This window comes from Sitophilus oryzae, unplaced genomic scaffold, assembly GCF_002938485.1.
Source record: "Sitophilus oryzae breed Bouriz unplaced genomic scaffold, Soryzae_2.0 scaffold_111_pilon_pilon, whole genome shotgun sequence".
In the NCBI taxonomy this organism is placed as follows: Eukaryota; Metazoa; Arthropoda; class Insecta; order Coleoptera; family Curculionidae; genus Sitophilus; species Sitophilus oryzae.
In genome coordinates, this window is record NW_022145749.1 from 3,423,057 (window position 1) to 3,443,185 (window position 20,129).

The following is a 20,129-nucleotide window of genomic DNA, read 5'->3' on the forward strand; positions in this document are numbered from 1 at the left end:
AAAATATGTTTTCAAAAGCGGCGATATAATTTTTTTCATAAAAAAAATTGTGTATCGTAACATATAAAATTATGAACATGATTTCAAAATCCATGATTTAAGGATATTGTTTCTTTAAAGGGTTTTTTAATTTATGCGGAAGTCAGTGTTGCCAACTACCTGAAATAGAATTTTCCACGAAGACAGTCAAAATTTCCCGTTTTTTCTAAAATTTCCCACGAATTACTCAAAATCAACTATAGTTTCTTTCGTTGATGTTAATTTACCCTTTCATCCGATGAACTAGACATTATACTACCGTCTTCCCAAAAACCATTTATTTTAAATATAATGCAACGTTATCAATCTTAGCTAATAAGTAGGTGCATTAAAATACCTTCAAGAGGCTATATCCAATAAATTACAGAAAATACAATTTCGTTGTGAACTGAAATTGACAGACACAACCGTCACTGTCATGGATCTTCTCGATGGACAGACTAAGCGGTCTACGCGCCGCGTTGTACGATCTTTTAGGAGAACCGCGGTAGGCAATTCGCGAAATTTTATTTTTACCTAGTCAGAGATTTGGATGTATTTAGTCTGATTTAGTTGGGATAATACTTTACGATACCTTAGCCAATACCCTACGATACCTTACCAATTTAAAGATAGCCGATATAAATTTTGTTCAGCAAAACAGTTGTGCACCGTAACATACAAAATTATGAAAAACATGTTTTCAAAAGCAATGCTTTAAGGTACATTTTAGGAAAAAATTATTTTTGCAAAACTATATTTGCATTTTTTTTCTCTAAAACGGTTTGGAAATTTTTTAAATTACGGGATTAATAGTTTTAGAACAAGCACATTTTTTTATAAAGAATTCATTTTTCTCAAAATGTTAATAATAAAAAAGTTTTTCCTTTTGTAGACAATTCGGGGACATACTGTATGTGGAACTGATGTTGCAAAAATGTTACAATTGAATATATATGTGTGTCTAAAGCTAAAGAAAATAATTTAAAGATCGGCGACATAAATTTTGTTCAGCAAAACAGGTGTGCATCCTAACATATAAAATTATAAAAAACATGTTTTCAAAAGCAATGTCTTAAGGTACAGAATCATGGATTTTTTAATATACGCCAAACTATGCTTTACCAAGCAAACCATTAACAAGGATTTGTTAGAAGAATTTTTTTATTTTCAAATTTTGCTATATTGTATATAAAAACATCATTCGTAAAAAAACGTGAACATCTTATTAACATATGTAAACTTGGTGCACTTGAAAACTCTTCCACTGTATGGTTGGTTAGGTTCTATTTACCATGATTTTACTCCTCTAGACAATGAAAGGCGTACTTGTATCTCTGAGAAATGTGGCAACGCCGCAACAGCCCACCGTAACATTTTTCTCACCCCAACTTAATAAGATGTAACATGTAAATACCGACCCAAAAGTAAGAGTTGCCAGCGCGGTTTATATTATTTTCGTTAAGTAGGATATTATAAAGAGCAGTTTTAGCCAACATCCCTTAAATAATAATTAATCCCCAAATATTTCGAGGTCTAATAAAATCTTAGGTATCTGATTGTTGATGTATAGGTATATTGATTACGTGCAAAGTGATAAATTGAACTGTATATTTGACATTATGCCTAAGTAGAGATATATCAAAGATTATAGTCTCCTTAGGTGGTTTGAACTACTTACTAGCATTTTTCAAATAATTATAATTTGTTGCTTTAATGGTGGTAAATAATGGTGGTCGTAATTTGGCTGGGCTGTTCAAATAATATATAAATTGGAAGAAGTATAATTATTAATATATTTTTTTAATCTTTAAATAGACGAACAGAAAATAACTGACTTTGATAAATGCCTGAAAGATTTTAATGTTGGTGGGGGAGACATAGAGAGTGAAGCAGACAAACAGAAACATGAAAAAATTTTGCAAGAATACGAAGATTCCATTAAACATACATATAAGGTGCCTCCATATGGAATTTTACCAGTTAATAAAACTTGCGCGTATCCTATATATACAGGGGAACCAAAAGACTTGACTTGCTCCGAGGACATAGAGGGTAAGAAAAATTATAGTTATGTAGGTACATAATAATTTTAATATATCTTTTTCGTTTTTAAGGAAAATATGCGTTATATACTCCAAAACATATTGATACTCCAGAAGAAGTGATTGAAAAGTACTATGCCGGGGTCCTAAAAGATCAGCAACAGGTTTGCGATGGTAGATATCCAATTGAATGCACAGATTCCCCAAGTAAAGACAAGTTAACTGACGATCGCCAAGATAAAAATAGGTTGTTAAGGGTTAGTCCGCCAGATATACCATCAGGAGCATGTAAAATTAAACAAAAAACTGTAAAATTTGAAGATGAAGATAAATGCGCAAGAAGCGCTGATGATTTATGCGATCTTAAAACGGAGAAAACACATTGCGACTGTACTGATTATTTAAAAGACTGTTTATGATTCTAAATATACCAAATTTTATTTATTGAGTATTTTTATTAAATATTTAGAGATATTAGTAAAACAACAAATAATACCCCAGTCATATTAGACAAATCGGTGGAAAAAAATCCCAGTTTTAAAAATGGTTTTTCTAAACTTGGGCCGATATGTGTCAAAAGTCCTCGAAGATAGACGATGAGCTCGAGGAGAGGGGTGTGGTTAAATGCCACTTTTATGACTTTTTAGCTTATATCTCGGAAAATATGACACATACAAAAAAATACTCTATACAGGGCGAGTTTCCTACGATCTCCTCTATGGATATCTTGGAGACTACTGGAGATAGAGCGTCGTTTAAATGGGGAAAGAATTGCAGTTTTGTGGGGTCATAAATATGCGCCTTTCAGATTTTTGAAAAAGTTTATGGCTTACTAGATATTTCGAAGTAAACAAATTTGGGCTATTTTAAAAATTGTTCCTAATTCCATTATAATGTATTTTAGACAAAAAGTTTTCAGATAAAAGTTGTAGATAATCAAATCCCTAATGAGTTTGTGTTCTCCGATTTTTTCTAAAGCCTGTCATTTTTGATATATGATACAAACATATGTTTTTTTTTAAATGGAAACCATAGTTGGCCATAACTTCATAAAAAGCGCCATTTTTAAGCTTTTCAGCGATATAAGTTATAATATGTTTTTTTTTCGAAAAATTACTCAGTTGTAGCCATTCCTTATCTTTCTCGACTAATTTCACTTAGTTGGCATGGTATTCTTATTCTGTTATGATTTATAACTTATAAAAAGACAGAATATTTTATTAAACGGTTCTGTTCAATTTACATTACACAAACTAAAACTTAAAAAACTAATATCACTACATACACTTTAAGTTATTTTAGCAAGTGTTCAAAAAAACCGCCATTGTTTTGAGTACATAAAATGCATCTTTCTAAAACTGAATTACAAGTGATTACAAGCTTTTCACACAGAAAGGCCGGTCGACTTTAATGAAATTCTCCCGCACCGCCTCTTCGGGTGCCTCTCTTAATTCATAACTTTTGTAAATCTTGTTGTTATGGAGGCTAAAAAAGCCCTCCATACTTGTTGTCAACAATACCGCATAAAAAAAAAATCTAAAATTGATAGGTCACGTGATCGAGGAGGCCCATGCAATTGGTCCACTTATTCCTATCCCTGAGTTTGCATAATTATGATATAAATAATTTTTAGCATTTCTTTCATTATGAGGGGGTGTGTCATAATGAAAGTCATGTTGGAACCACTCAACTATTGATGCACTCTATTGAGGAGTATCTAAATTTAACTTTTCTAAAAAACGTAAATAACGTTCACCGATCAACGTCATTGGGTCAACGTATCCTCGAAAATATATGGCCAAGAAAAGTTGACATACAAAGTTTGCATATGACAGTTTGACCTTTCTGAGAGCAACGACGCGACGATTGAACTTGTTTCCATGGGTAACTAAGTGAAATTGTTTAAAAATGATAAGAATTGTGAACATATTATAGAAACATATTATAGCTTATATCACTAAAAAGCTTAAAAAATGGCGCTGTTAATGAAGTCATGGTCAACTATGGTTTCTTGGTTTCCATTTAAAAAGACATATGTTTGTGTCATATGCCAAAAATGACAGGCTTCAGAAAAAAACGGAGGACACAATCTCATCCATAAATCTCATTAACGATGTGATTATCTTCTTTTATCTGAAAACTTTTTGTCTAAAATAGATTATAATGGAATTAGGGACAATTTTTGGAATAGCGGAAATTTGTTTTTTTCGAAATATCTAGTAAGCCATGAACTTTTTCAAAAATCTGAAAGGCGCATGTTTATGACCCACAAAACTGCAATTTTTTTCCCATTTAACCGACTCTCTATCTCCAGTAGTTTCCGAGATACCCATAAAGAACATCGTAGGAAACTCACCCTGTATAAAAAATTGAAGCCCAGAAAATTCTTTACAAAATTAGTTGAATACATTTTTTTCATAGGTCTAAACTTTTAAGAGTTACAGGGTTGACAAAATTAAGACTATCTCTCATGTCTTTCTACAGGTGTATATTCTGGTTTTAGTATACAGGGTGTCCCAGGCTGAGCGTGCATTAGAAGTTATTAGAGAACTATACAACATCTAGCTCGGAGATTTTTTGCACATCATAGTTTCACAACGAGATCTATCGATTAAAATTATTTTCAATATGGCCGCACTTCCGGAAATACCGGAAGTTGACAACAATTTTCTTATTTTAAATAGGTGCCCTCATTTTTTATTACATACTTAAATTCTCTTTAAAATTTTATGAGTTTTGATATTAACACTCTGTATCTAACATTGACCGTTTTTGAGAAAAAAAAAATTAAAATTTTTGAACGAAAAAAAACTGCCTGACAAATGTGTATGCCTAAATGTCAAATTTAGTAATTGCCACAGCCACTGTGCCATAAAGAGAAAACATGTGACTATTTATTAAAAAAAAAAAATAAATAAATACACTTTTTAAACTCTTAAGGTAGGCAGTATTTATAATATAGGAAATTCAAATAATCCGTTTTCTGACAGATGGAAATAAATTGTCTGACCGTTTGACACTTAATGTCAAAGGAAGCTAGATAAAATCAAGAAAAATATACTTTTTCAAATTAAATTCTAAATAACTTAAAAACAATTTATTTTAGGTATAGGAACATAGTCAAAAAGTAACAAATTGAAAAACCTTTTCATTAGTAAAATAAAAAAAGTGGGTTTCCATTTGAAAAAAATGATTTATGATAATTTTTTAATCGCTCAATTCCATGGCAGCTACCGCCATTATTATATGACATTTGAACAATTTATTTTCTGAAATAAATAGCCACATGTCTTCTCTTTATGTCACAATGGCTGCTGTGGTAATTACTAAATTTGCCTTTTAGGCTATACAAATTTTTTTGACAGATAGTTTTTTTTTCATCCAAAAAATTTAAATATTTTTTTTCTCAAAAACGGTAAATGTTAGGTATAGAGTTTTTTAACATCAATATTCATAGAATCTTACAGAGAATTTAAGTAGGTATGTATAATAAAAAATGGGGGCACCCATTTAAAATAAGAAAGTTGTTGTCAACTTCCGGTATTTCAGGAAGTGTCGCCATATTGAAAATATTTTTAATCGATAGATCTCGTTGTAAAGCAGTGATGTGCAAAAAATCTCCGATCTAGATATAGTGGTTCTCTAGAAATTTCTAATGTACGCTCAGCCTGGGACACCATGTATATGGTATCCCAGGCTGAGCGTGCATTAGAAGTGTCTAAAGAACTACAATATGTAGATCGGAGATTTTTTGCACGAGATCTATCCGGATTAAAACCAGCTGATATAACAGTACAATATTACTGGAAGTTGATAATTTAATGTGAGGCAATTTGAAGCAAATTTTTCTTATTTTAAATGGGTACTTCAATTTTTTATTATATACAGGGTGAGTTTCCTACGACGTTCTCTATTATAATAGAGAATTAGGGACAATTTTTAAAATAGCCGAAATTTGTTTTTTCGAAATATCTAGTAAGCCATGAACTTTTTCAAAAATCTGAAAGGCGCATACTTATGACCCCACAAAACTGCAATTCTTTCCTCATTTAACCGACTCTCTATCTCCAGTAGTTTCCGAGATACCCATAGAGAACATCGTAGGAAAATCACCCTGTATTTAAATTTTCTATAAAATTTTATAAAATCGCAGTAATCGAAAAATCGATTTTTGTTGTTTGTTTGATCGTTTGTTACATAAATACCTGCTTAACAGGTAAATGTCAATAAATAAAACAAAATTATAAAATAAATTATTTAATATATTGTAATAAATATATAACATAATATTTAAAAATTGTTGGTTAATTGTTGCTCCTGAAGTACTCAGATATCATATATTTAACTTTGAATGTGTCACATAATTGTTCTTAATAAAGACAAATAGCATTAGTTGAGAAATGAACAATTTGTGCAGTACCACTTCCAATATTATAAAATATAAGAAAAACTTTAATAACGTCATCTCTTTGAAAAATTTGAATCCATATGTCTCGCGGATCTTTGTATATTGTTCAAATTTGACTTAATTCTATCTTCAATTGATGAGTGTTTTGCTGATTTTAAAAGCTGATTATGAATTAGGTCAGTATCGAATTTTGTACTGACACTTTCCTCTGCCTTATCCTTTTCTCTATATTTCCTCACATTTTCTTCCCTTTCTCTATCCCTAACTTCTGCATTTTGCATCATTTCATTCCTTATTTTTTCTTTTTCTTTATCTGTTAATTTCTTCACATTTTTTCTCTCAGTTGTAACTTTTACAACTTGTGTTTTAACTGGCTGGATTTCAGCGATGTTGCTTTTCTGGTTCTTTTTTAAAGCAAGTTTTTTTCCATCTGAGGATACTAAACCATAATTCTTTTTTTCTTTTTTGTCTTCTTCGGAATCATGGTATGCTTTTGAACTTTCAGAACTCGAACTATCATTAGATTCGTTTTGATATTTTAAATGACTAGGTTTTTCTGGTAACAATAGTCGCTTATTTGATATTTTTGAGTTGTCATTATCTGAACCAGATGAATTGGCATTCTTTTGTATTTTACAATTACTTTCATCTCTATCACAAATCATTCTTTCATTAGAGATTTCAGCAGCATCTCTAAGCATTCTAAGTTTTCTTAATATTTTTTCATCAAGGTCATCATTACTTTTGTTTGACTTAAGATAAGCTGACTTCTCATCTTCAGAACTTTCACTTGAATGTCTTCTATTCTTTTTTTGTTTGCTATTACTACTTCCATGAACACTTCGTCTACTTTTTTCATATTCTGAACTACTATCACTATCATCTCTTCTGCCTTTTCTTATGTGTCTATTTCTAGAGTTACTTCTTGACTTGCTCCTCTTCTTATATCTCTTCTTTGATTCAGAATACCTTTCTCTTCCAGTATCTCTATAAAAAAATATAATTCAATTTTTTATATGATTGTTAGACTTAATAGGAAACAAAAGAAATATTTTACTTATTGTGGATACTTTACCTGGTAGACTTATCTCTGCTTCTGTTATATCTATTTCTTAATTTTTGTTTTCTTTCATCTGGCTTAATTTTTATTTTTTTCCTGTTATCATCAGAATCACTAGATGATTTATATTTTTTTCTTTTGCCTTTTTTATCTTTATCAGACTCATTACTACTATCACTGCTGCTACTACTGCTAGTTTTCCCATTCAAAATATCATTTAAATCACTATCTGATAACTTGCTCTTTAATGCATTAAATTTATGCATTAAGATTGTATTTAATGCCTCATCTTTAACTTTGGTCTTTCCCTTTTTGCTTGCAGGAGATTTACCATATAATCTCAATTTTTCTTTAAGCTTCTGATCTAAATCTCTTTCCTTCTGTGACTTTTTATTCTTCTTTGTCTTTTCTTGTTCTTTTAATGCATCCTGTAGTTTTTTCAGTTGCACAGGATTTTGTAAAAATTTTCTTCTTGCTTCTTCTTCTCGTTTCCTTATAGCTACTAATGGATCTTCTTGAAGTTTTGCAGATAAGTCAACCTGAAATGTATTTTACTCAATGAATTACTGATAAAATAAAAAGATATGACGATTGTATCTCTGATTGTATGAACAAAAGCGTCAAATTTTACACACAAAATGACATTGTTTTTTTCAACCAAACGGTATAGATACTGTTTAAGAAAACAACCAGCATTACAAACTAGAACAACTTGCAAAATAGCAATTCTAAAGTACCTTTTTAAAGTTAAATATGTATATCTTAGGAGGTTACCTGTTCAGATTGGACAATTTTATTGAAATCACGAATTGATGGTGGAATACATTCATGTTCAACGTGATTTTTTGGGGTAGGTAAGACGATTTTCTTTTCTTTTTCTTCTTTATTAAGTTCATCTAATGTTTTATCAACTTTTCTCCCTAATAAGTATTCTTCACGGCTAACTAAACTGTTTGCACTTTTATAAATCCAGTCAAGTTTCTCTTCCTCAGCCATATTCCGTTATGACCTAATAATCTGCTAAATAAATTCTTCAGTAATTACTGTACTGGTATTAATTGTTTCTTTTTAAACGTTTATAAGAAAGTAGGAACTAGAAACAAATATTTCACAAGACAAGTCTGTGTCTGTGTGTCTGTGTTAAAGTTAACCTGTAAAAAACCAAGTAAAAACATTGCAATTTTCAATCATTTTCAATTTTCCCGATATTATATATGAACATCATCTGTGAATTATAATATATGATTTTATCAATCATAGAAAAAATATCCCACAGAAGATATATAACTAATAGTATCAAAGCATGTATCAAAGAGACGTAAAAAAGGCTATATTTTTACACAATTCATACCAAGGGTTCATACTTGGTTCATTTCATACTTTAGAGATTCTCTGCTTTAGAGATCTTTACACGGCTATCCGTGATAGAAACCAAGGCTTTTATACTTATTTTCTATGGCTAATGTTTTTAATTTCAATTTCTATCTGTGGGCCAATGCCAATGCCAATTGCAAAAATTGCCAATATGTCTGCTATCAGCTGTATTTGTTTAATTTGTGATAGTTAGGTTATATATATATGCCGTTTTGTCAAGTTTTGTACTGTTTCTCGTTTTTTTTATAAATTTCTATTTGAATAGTTTATACATGTATAGATTTGAATAAATAAAATAGCTCATAGAAGAATAATTATGCATTTTATCCAGAATCCATTAAGAAACCGGTGTCTCTGAACTAACCGGTAATCCAAAACTACACTGTGCTTTTTATATTTTGTTTACAAACAGTTCAAAGTACAAGACTCTCCCTCTACGGACAAGATTCTAGGCTGACCTGCCGATTTACTATCTAATTGCTCTTTTCCATATTAAGTATGCCTATGAAAGAAGCAAACAAAGATGTTCCTATGGATATTGTGTTTGTAAGTTCGTTAATTTAGCAATTAGCAACTTTTACTCAACTTCTTAATTAGCAACTTCTACTCAAACAATTATCGCATATTTTTAAAATAAAAATATTAATTTGAAAAACAAGACACCTTTAAAATTAAGCGATAATTATTTTGAGTAGTGTAGTATTGAGTAATTATTAATATTATTAAATGGGAAATTAATTGTATTGAAATTATTACATTAATAGCACTATATTCAATTCTACTAAAATATAAATATATCTCAAATTTAACAACTCAAATTTGAAAAAAAAAACTGTCTTAAAATACTTTAATCGTTTGTTGTGTAAAATGTTGAAAACTTTTTTAATTTCATTTTTCATCACCTTAAATTGGTGATCTGGATTTTAATCTGTAAGACCCATGATGGTCATGTCTTAATCAAAATTCAAACACGAAAAAGAGGCAAAAAGTGGGCCAATATGATTCGTAAAGAAAATAAATCTAAGTGAAGAGAATAATATTGAAGCAAGGGTTCAGGCTTTTTGGTTCAGTTCTAATACCTCAAATTATATTTTTTATTCAGTTAGTGTACACAATTAACTCAAAATTTACATCTAAATCCTTAATTTGCCCACAGCACATAGAATTACTGGTAATAACATAAGTTAGGTACTATTATCTTTGTCTTACTCATTATAATACAGGCCAGTATAGTGGCAACTAGTGCATTCTGTTGATTATTTATATTTATTTTTTTTGTGCGATATTGAAAAAAATTACAAATAAATTAATATTTCTTAAATGTAGACTGAAGAAGATTTGCCTTATGAGGAAGAAATACTGCGAAATCCTTATTCAGTGAAACATTGGCTTCGCTATATAGAACATAAGAAAAAGGCACCTAAACATGGTGTTAATTTAATATACGAGCGAGCTTTAAAAGAACTTCCTGGTTCTTATAAACTTTGGTACAACTATTTAAGAACTAGAAGACAGCAAGTTAAGAACAAGTGTATAACACATCCAGGATATGAAGAAGTAAATAATGCCTTCGAGAGATCTTTAGTTTTCATGCACAAAATGCCAAGGATATGGATGGATTATTGTACTTTTCTAACTGATCAATTCAAAATAACTAGAACTAGGAAAGTGTTTGATAGAGCGTTAAGAGCTTTGCCAGTTACACAGCACCATCGTATCTGGCCTTTATATTTAGGTTTTGTAAAAAAACATGATATATCTGAAACGGCAGTTAGAGTTTTTAGAAGGTACTTAAAATTATCACCTGAAAATGCTGAAGAATATGTAGATTATTTAAATAGTGTTGGGAGATTAGACGAAGCAGCAATTACTTTAGGAAAGATAGTGAACGATGAAAATTTTGTATCCCAATATGGGAAATCAAAGCATCAACTTTGGAATGAATTGTGCGAGTTAATTTCAAATAATCCTGATAAAGTGCAGTCTTTAAATGTTGATGCTATTATTAGAGGTAAGGCTATAGAATTTTTAAAATTAACTAATTGAACATTTTTTTCTCTGTTCTATCCACACATTTTCTCTTATACAGGGTGTCCCAATATTCCGTAGACATAGAACTACTAAGTATTTTTGGAATCAAAATAAGTTCATTAGACACAATACAGACTATACAAAAGTGCTTTATCCATTAGAGGGCATCAAACTTTAAAAAAATAAACACATATTTTCAGATATTTCAAGTACTGTTATTCTGATTTTAATGAGATTTTGGGTGTCTATATTTTGCTAAGTGCTTTAACATATCATTTTCACAAAAATCAAGAAAAGGAACGGGAAAGGTGAAAAATACCCCCACTCCTACATAAATTTTATTATAAATATTTTCCAACTCGACCGACGACCGATTTTTTTCTTTTTCGTAAAATGGTCCTTTTAGTATATACTACATTTTTTGTCTCTTGTTAAAAACGCCACCGCGCATACTTTTTGAGGAAAAACATTATTTTTCTGAAGCTGACTTCCAAAAATGTTCTTTGTCACATCAAGTTATGGAGCCGCGAGCCGCATAAAATCCATTATGCTCTTCATAATCTAGTTGGCGAAAATATGGAATTTCATGGTAGTATCACTAATAATATAAACTATAATATATTTGGCAATAAGCCTCAAAAAAAGACTAAAAATTTAATAAATTTTAAATTTATTAACATTGGGTTTAATTTTGATTGATGCCTCTAACAGGCAAGCAAAGCACTTTTTTATAAAGGTAAATTATATGCAATTAACTTATTTCAATTAAAAAAATACGTAGTTGTCCTATGTACATATATCCACGGAATATTGGAACTCCCTGTACTCAAAAATTATGCGATGTGGCGTTTTTGTATAAGAGATAAAAAATATAGTAATAGTAGTAAATAATAGAGATGAGCAAAACTGCGATTCCCCAATCGCAATTGAAACTGCGATTGCGATTTTTAAATCTCTGCGACTGTAACCTGCAATTGCGATTTTAATATTTAAATAGGTATGTTCCAGTATGTACCAGTATGTACCTATAGCTTAACAATTAAAAAGAGTTAATAAAAATCAGTTGTTTAGTTTTTAAGTTTTTTTACATCTGACTGACTCGAAATACCAATTGTGTACCATATTATTCGTAAAAAATGCTTTTCTAAATATGCTAATGAGCCACCTTTGTTCCATTTGAAAACATTAAGATATGATTAAAAATATGCTTTGGGCATCTTTTAAGCCAGGACAACACACGAAAAACAATATACAATTACTTTTTTTCCAAGGATCCTTGATTTTTGACACAGCCATGGTACTCTAGATTGAAATTTAAAATACGATTTTTTTAAGCGTAAATGTCAAAAGTTGACATATTATATGCCATTCTATTCAGAGTGTCATTTTCATCGAATAAAGTAAAAAAATACCGAGGGTTCCATTTTAAAATCAAAAAAGTTGTAGTCATTTCCGGTGAAACAGGAAGTAATTGAAACGAATTGAATACCTCAATCAATTCTAATTTATGTCTTATGCTAACATACCAAATTTCATTTTTTTTTATCAGAAAAAATAAGAAACTTACAGGGGTAAACCACTCTTACACCCAGTATATTATAATCTTAGCCCTAGAAAATAATACCTTCTCTATAAATCAATAAAATCAGAAAAAATATTCAACCGCAGGTAGTCAACGGCGATGAAGCATTTTATAGTCATAAAATGCTTCAATGGACCACAAAATTACATTCGCAACAAAATCGCAAACCGCAACTCCTAAAAATTCAAACTCGCAGATAGAAGGTTATCACGGTCCTAGTTACAAAATCACAATCGCCGCAAAATCGCAAATCGTAACAAAATCGCAACTCGCAACTATAGTAATATTGGTTGCCTAAATCGCAGTCTCAGTTTCCTATGAGAGCCAATCGCAGGAGAGTCAATTTCCTATGAGAGCCAGACACCCAAAATCTCATTCAAATCGGAATAACGATTCTTAAAATATCTGAAAAAATGTGTTTGTTTTTTTTTAAGTTTGATACCCTCTAGCGGACAAACGAAGCACGTTTGTATAGAAGTAAATTGTGTCCAATGAACTTATTTAGATTCCAAAAATACGTAGTACTATGTCTACGGAATATTGGGACACCCTGTATTTTACACTTACATTTTGCTTATTTTTTACATAATATGTATATTACTGTTTTATTGTAATCTTAACTTGAATAATATCTATCTGTCTATTGCATATACCATACGATCGAAAAAAAAACTGCGTCAGCGATGGCTATGAAATGAAGGTCGCTGTCAAATTTCATATGTAAAATTATATGGGAAATTTCCAACCAAGCCAACTGGACACCGTTTTTTTTGCGATAATACGGTATTTAGGTATTTATAATATATATAATTAAATATACTTTTATCTTTAAAGGTGGTTTGAGAAGGTATACTGATCAGTTAGGACACTTATGGAATTCTCTTGCAAATTATTATGTTAGAAGTGGTCTTTTTGATAGAGCAAGAGACATATATGAAGAAGCTATCCAAACAGTCACAACAGTTCGAGATTTTACTCAAGTTTTTGATGCATATGCGCAATTTGAAGAACTTAGTTTAAGTAAGAGAATGGAGGAAGTTTCAAAAATGACCAAACCAACAGAAGAAGAAAACCTTGATTTAGATTTGAAACTGGCTAGGTTTGAACATTTAATGGAACGTAGATTATTATTATTAAATTCAGTACTTTTGAGGCAAAATCCACATAATGTTCAAGAGTGGCATAAGCGAGTTCAGTTATATGAAGGTAATTTTACTTTAAGAAATTATCCATATTCTTGCCATGACTATCTTCTTGATTGTTATTATTAAGTTAATATGTAATAACCAAACCAAAATCAATGTTTTTAGGAAAGCCTCATGAAATAATAAATACTTATACTGAAGCTGTACAAACTGTAGAGCCTAAATTAGCTGTGGGAAAGTTGCATACGTTATGGGTAGAATTTGCCAAGTTTTATGAAAAAAATGGACAAGTTGATGATGCTCGAATTATTTTTGAAAAAGCTACTGAGGTACCTTTCATTAAAGTTGATGATCTAGCTTCTGTTTGGTGTGAGTGGGCAGAAATGGAAATAAGGTTTGTTAATTGTAGAAAATTTAGTTTAAATTGACGAGATAAAACATAGAGCAAAAAGACTTTACACAGAAATAGACTTTACACAGTACACATTTGCCTTGGAATAATAGAACGGCGGAGATTCCAGGCGACCACACGTCCAAATAACAATACTGTTAAACATCGCTTAACTTCGGGTGATCTATCTGAATCTGATTGATGTCTCGAAGTAGCTTGACAGTTGTCGGGCTATATGCTAACGACTCGTAACAACAGTTTAATTAATATATGTTGCCCACTTTTATATATTTTCTTTTAATCAAAATATTTTAGGAAACAGTAATAAATAAATTATAAATATATAAACAGTTAGTATTTACATCAACAAAACTCACCTTCTTAACAGCACTTAAGGGACATAAAGAGCCATTAGCCAGAGCCAAGCGATGACTTTTTTACGGCTATTAAGCTATCTTGTACACTTCGCACTAAAAGTGGTTCTAAAAGAAAATGTTCCATTGCAAGGTTTGCTAGTAAGCATTTTCAAGCTTAAAGTATCACAGCATTATTTATTTAAACCAAAAACTCGTAATAAAAAACTAAAGTGTCGAACGAATGACAATTTGACATTTTTTATAGCAGAGCTACCACCTAAATCTCCAGCGCGAAATTTAAATTCCTGTTAGTCAGCACGGCGCCGCATATGTCCATGGTTGGCAACAGTGAATTTAAAAATCGCGCTCTCGATTACGGAACTAAAAGTTTAATTGATATGAAATATAGTAGCATCATAATAGTTCTAGCCAAATTAAAAATAATAACATTTGGGTAAGTGAGTATTTGTAAAATAACAAATCTAAAACTGATAAACTCATCTCAATAATTTTATTACCCTATGAGATTTTTTATAATATATCTTAGTCTATTTTTTTATGGAACTTAAAATATATTGGATTTATTTGTAGGAATGAAAACTACGAAGACGCGTTAAAACTGATGCATAGGGCAACAACTATGCCCGCACGCAAGGTTGCATATCATGACGATACGGAGCGGGTTCAAGATAGACTGTATAAGTCTTTAAAAGTTTGGTCTATGTATGCTGACTTAGAAGAAAGTTTCGGTACATTTAAATCCTGTAAAGCAGTATACGATCGTATAATTGACTTAAGAATTGCCACTCCGCAAATCATTATTAATTATGGTGTATTTTTGGAAGAGAATAACTATTTTGAAGAGGCTTTCCGTGCCTATGAAAAGGGAATTTCATTATTTAAATGGCCCAACGTATATGACATTTGGAATACTTATTTATCAAAATTTTTGAAAAGATATGGTGGATCCAAGCTGGAGAGAGCAAGGGATTTGTTTGAACAATGTTTAGAAAAATGTCCAACACAATTTGCAAAAAATTTATATCTATTATATGCTAAGTTAGAGGAGGAGCATGGAATGGCCAGACATGCTATGGCTGTGTATGAACGAGCAACAAAAGCTGTAAGTAAATTTTCTATGTAAATACAACTGTTCTTGGTTTTATTATTATTTTAATATTTATAAAATAAAATTAATATTCTGAAAATCCTTTAGTTAAGTTATTCTTCTAACTACTAAAATACAAGTAGTGTAGTCTTCAGTTATTTTATTAATATGTGTTTAAGGTTCCAGAAAAAGAAATGTTTGAAGTATTTAATATTTATATTAAACAAGCGGCTGATATATATGGAATACCTAAAACTCGAGAAATTTATAAAAAAGCCATTGAAGTTCTGCCTGACGATAAAACGAGAGAAATGTGTTTAAGGTTTGCTGACATGGAGACAAAACTTGGCGAAATTGACAGGTAGAGCATTTGACTAAACAGACCCAATTTTATACTGAACTAAGCTTAATATCTAGCAAAATTAAGCTTAGTTCAAAGTCTGTACATTAGCTTAAATTAAAGATTTTTTTGTTTAATATAATTTTATACTCTTCCAGTTTACTAAAAATAACTAACTTCATGAAATTGGTATACAAATATTATCTTCTGAAGCTTTTTTAATTCCATGTACAAAAGTAATAATTTAAATAATTTAATAGTAGTAATTTCTAAGTCAATCTACTTTGCTAATGTTAAGTAAATTTTTTCCCTGTGTATGTGAAATAATAATTTGAAATTTTTTGAAGTAATAATTTTTAGTAAATTTGGTAGAGAAAAATTGTCAATTTTCGAATTTTTCGAATTTTGTAAATCTGCGATTTTTTTCTGTTCTAAAGTAATAAAAAACAGTTTATTTATTGTCATAAATACCTAAAATGCTTTTGAGCTGTTAAGGAAATCATTACTAGGTCCACAGAGGCGTAGCTTCATATACGCTACAAAATAAGCCGTATTAAACTGTTGTTCAGGAAGTGTATAGCAAGCGTACGTTTTTATATAATTGGGACCTGTTGCTCAACGAAGAAGACGTTATTTTGCGTTACTACTATATCCGACATCGCAGAAGACGATTATATTGGACGCATCCTTACATAGAAAGATTACTATCAGGTGTAGATTTCATTCGCCACCTCATTCCACTAATTCTTGCATATTCAGCAAGGTTATTGTTATACAAACATGGATATTTTTCCAAAATTTTTAAAAATTCGGTTGCGGTACTCGCAATTTTGATAAAAATAAACATGTCCAATTCTCTTAGATGCAGCCCGGCGCCGGCGCACACTCGGCAAAATGTTATGTTTAGCTTGACAAAAATCCAGATTATTTTTTTTCGTATGTTTATCCACACATTGTGTTTCTTATTATATTTGTAGGGCTAATTTTAAATATTATAACTTTTTCCATTGAATTAGAGTAGTGCAAGCATTACCGAAAATTGATGCAGTTCGCATATTTCGTGGAGCGCAAGAGTGTCATTTACACCCAGCACAGCCATTTGACTTTTATTCTACTGTCAATAATATATTAAAAAACTCTTGTAATAAACTTAGAAATTCATAATTTAGAATAGCTGTCTTCGTCAAACAAAAAAAAACTTTTCTTGATATTACAGAACTGGTATAGAAATCAGTACAACTCCCTGTCAATAAAGGGCTATTTCAAAAAAGGCTAAATTTGGGAAAGCTGATTTTTTTATACCTGTATCTACATACATTAGTGATTTTAATTTTATTAAATAAAAAGCGGAACTCCGTGGAACTCATTACTATAACTCATTATGAAAATAAAATTGTAAAAAAATAAATCCATAATAGAGTGTTTAAAATATATTTTATCTACATTCAAAACAGTTCAAATTTATTATATTGATGTTATTTAATTGTACTACATGTCTGTAGCTATATTGTCCATAATGATAATTAATTTTCAAATGGCTATGTGCTGGGTGTAAATGACACTCTTTTGCGCTCCACGTTTGTGCAAGGCTAACGCTCACCCCAGAACGTGCGGACTTCATCAACTTTTGTTAGCGCTTGCATCGTTATAGTTGCTCGGAAAAAATTATATTTAAAATTAGGTCCACAGATTTTATAAGAACGACAGTGAGTGGATGAACATACGAAAAAAAAAATTTTTTTAGTTTCAATTTTTGTCAAACTCAACAGCATTTTGCCGTGTGTGCGGCGTATAACAGGTAGGCTACCAGACATAAGAACAGATGAATATCTCAAGTTATTAAAATCACAACTGCAGTATTAAATATTTGTTTGTATTCACTTTTGTATTTTACCTTTACAGGGCTAGAGCGATTTATGACTATTGTAGTCAAATTTGCGATCCAAGGGTAACAGTCGAATTTTGGCAAACTTGGAAAGAGTTTGAAGTGAGACACGGCAATGAAGATACAATGAGGGAAATGTTAAGAATAAAGAGAAGCGTTCAAGCGATGTATAATACACAGGTGATTATTTTGTGTCATTTACATATATGATTATTAATAACTTATCAATTATCATTTTTATTTAGGTTAACATGATGTCTGCCCAAATGCTCAGTTCTGCCGGGTCATTAACGGGAACTACGGCCGATCTTGCGCCAGGTGAAAAAGATGGAATGCGTCTTTTGGAAGCAAAAGCTGCAGAAATGGCTGGTGCTGGTGAGTATTTTTATGACATAGAAAAAAAATCATTGTAATGTCTGGTAGCGTAGAGGTACATTTCTCGTCTACCAATCTAAAGGTTGTGGATTCGAATCCTGCAGCGGGCAGTTCATCAGCCGATTATTTTTTAATAAAATACAAAGATTACAAGCCTTGCTTACTTCCCAGATAAATTTTCTATGCATTGATTTTGATTACATTGATGTAATAATGCATTCGACAGAGATAAATATAAATGACCGATTAGCAGACAGAGACACTTATTGCCGGTTCGTACGTGCTTAAGCATTTTTCGTAAACGCCTATAGTGGGCGGTTTGAAATTTTTATTTAAAATCCGGTAGTACCGCATAGGAGAAACGTATTAACCCAACTTTCATCTCTTTTTAATACATGTGATTTATTAAGTTGTCTACATCATTGTCTTACACATTCAAATCCAGACCACGCTTTTATGATGACCCGATGGGTATACAGGGTGTCCCAGGATGAGCGTGCATTAGAAGTTTCTAGAGAACCACAATATCTAGATCGGAGATTTTTCGCCCATCATTGTTTGACAAGAGATCTATTGATTAAAATTATTTTCAATATGGCGGCACTTCCGTAAATATAGGAACTTGACAGCAATTTTCTTATTTTAAATGGGTACCCCCCTTTTTAAGACATACCTAAATTCTACGTAATATTTTATGAATTTTGATATCAAACACAACCGTTTTTGAGAAAAAAAAAATATTTAAAAATTTTGGGACGAAAAACTGCTTGTAAAAAAATGTGTATAACCTAAACGTCAAATTTAGTGATGATCATTTTTTAATCGCTCAATTCCATGACAACTACGGCCAATATTATATGACTTTCGAACAATCCAATTTTTGAAATAGACAGCCACATGTGTTCTCTTTATGTCACATTGGTTGTGGTAATAACTAAAGTTGACGTTTAAGCTATTCAAATTTTTATGACAGGCAGTTATATTCCTCCAAAAATTTTAAATATATTTTTTCTCAAAAACTTTTATTCAATTAAATTAAAGGTTAATGTTAGGTATAGTGTTTGATATCAAAATTCATAAAATTTTACAGATAATTCAAGTATGTAATAAAAAATGGGGGACCTATGTAATATAAGAAAGTTGCTGTCAACTTCCGGTATTTACGGAAGTGTCGCCATATTGAAAACATTTTTAATCGATATATCTCGTTGTAAGACAATGACGTACAAAAAATCTCCGATCTAGATATTATAGTTCTCTAGAAACTTATTAAAAACTGTTAACTATTACTCTAGAAATCAAATGCAGGACTGGGACACCCTGTATATTTTAGCTAAAAATGTGTTTGTAATCATAAATAATCATTATATTTTACACAACGCGTGCAAGGGAACCACTAAGTTTATTTTCTATATTTTTAGGTACATCAGGAATAAGTTCCCGACCAGGTAATATAATGTTTGTGAGAGGTGAAACTCAAGGCGACAAGAAAGATAAAGTCGTTAATCCAGATGAAATTGATATCGACGATGATGACGAGGAGGAAGAAGACGAAGTTGAAGTACCCCTTGAGAAACAAGCTGTACCTTCTGAAGTATTTGGGAGTCTAAAGAAAAATTCGACTGAAGATGATAATGATGATTAATTATTTTTACTTATCTCTAATTTTATAAATGTTTAGTTAGGAAGTACAAATAATGAATTACATGCAAAACAATAAATTAAACAAAAACAGATAAATCAAATATTTCTTTATTTTTCTGTAAACCAACCCAACAAAAAACTGTACCTATACATTTTACAATAAAAATCTGTGCTGATAAATTATCCCATAAACCTGATAAATATAAATATTTCAAAATAAGGCAAGCGATTTTTTTGTTCCCTGAGAAACGGTACAATTGAATAATAAAAGACATTTATAAAACTATTTTACAAAAAAGAAAACAATAAATTAAAATAGTCTAATAAAATAATTATTATGAGACTTAAAACTAGTTTCATTTTATAA

General features: G+C 30.7%; 3 protein-coding genes across 3 annotated transcripts in view; 2 read left to right on the forward strand and 1 right to left on the reverse strand.

Moving 5' to 3' along the window:
• LOC115883129 overlaps positions 1–2,507 on the forward strand; it is a 30,724-nt gene extending 28,217 nt beyond the window's left edge. The window contains exons 4-5 of the mRNA XM_030901442.1: positions 1,837–2,073; positions 2,136–2,507. Coding sequence (XP_030757302.1) covers positions 1,837–2,073; positions 2,136–2,482 — 584 coding nt within the window. The 3' untranslated portion in view covers positions 2,483–2,507. The remainder of the gene's footprint in view (positions 1–1,836; positions 2,074–2,135) is intronic.
• Positions 2,508–6,344: 3,837 nt separating this feature from the next.
• Positions 6,345–8,706, reverse strand: LOC115884022 (pre-mRNA-splicing factor CWC25 homolog). The gene is made up of 3 exons (XM_030902461.1): positions 8,306–8,706; positions 7,547–8,070; positions 6,345–7,458 (listed from the first exon to the last, which is right to left on the reverse strand). The coding sequence occupies exons 1-3, from the start codon at positions 8,525–8,527 to the stop codon at positions 6,525–6,527; spliced, it is 1,680 nt and encodes a 559-aa protein (XP_030758321.1). The 5' UTR covers positions 8,528–8,706; the 3' UTR covers positions 6,345–6,524.
• A 338-nt stretch (positions 8,707–9,044) lies between these two features.
• On the forward strand, positions 9,045–20,027 carry LOC115884016 (pre-mRNA-splicing factor SYF1). Its single transcript, XM_030902457.1, has 9 exons — positions 9,045–9,451; positions 10,232–10,916; positions 13,353–13,724; positions 13,829–14,057; positions 15,002–15,533; positions 15,698–15,879; positions 17,761–17,923; positions 17,989–18,118; positions 19,540–20,027. Exons 1-9 carry the CDS (start codon positions 9,404–9,406, stop codon positions 19,761–19,763), a joined length of 2,565 nt encoding a protein of 854 aa, XP_030758317.1. The 5' UTR covers positions 9,045–9,403; the 3' UTR covers positions 19,764–20,027.
• The last annotated feature ends 102 nt before the right edge of the window (positions 20,028–20,129 follow it).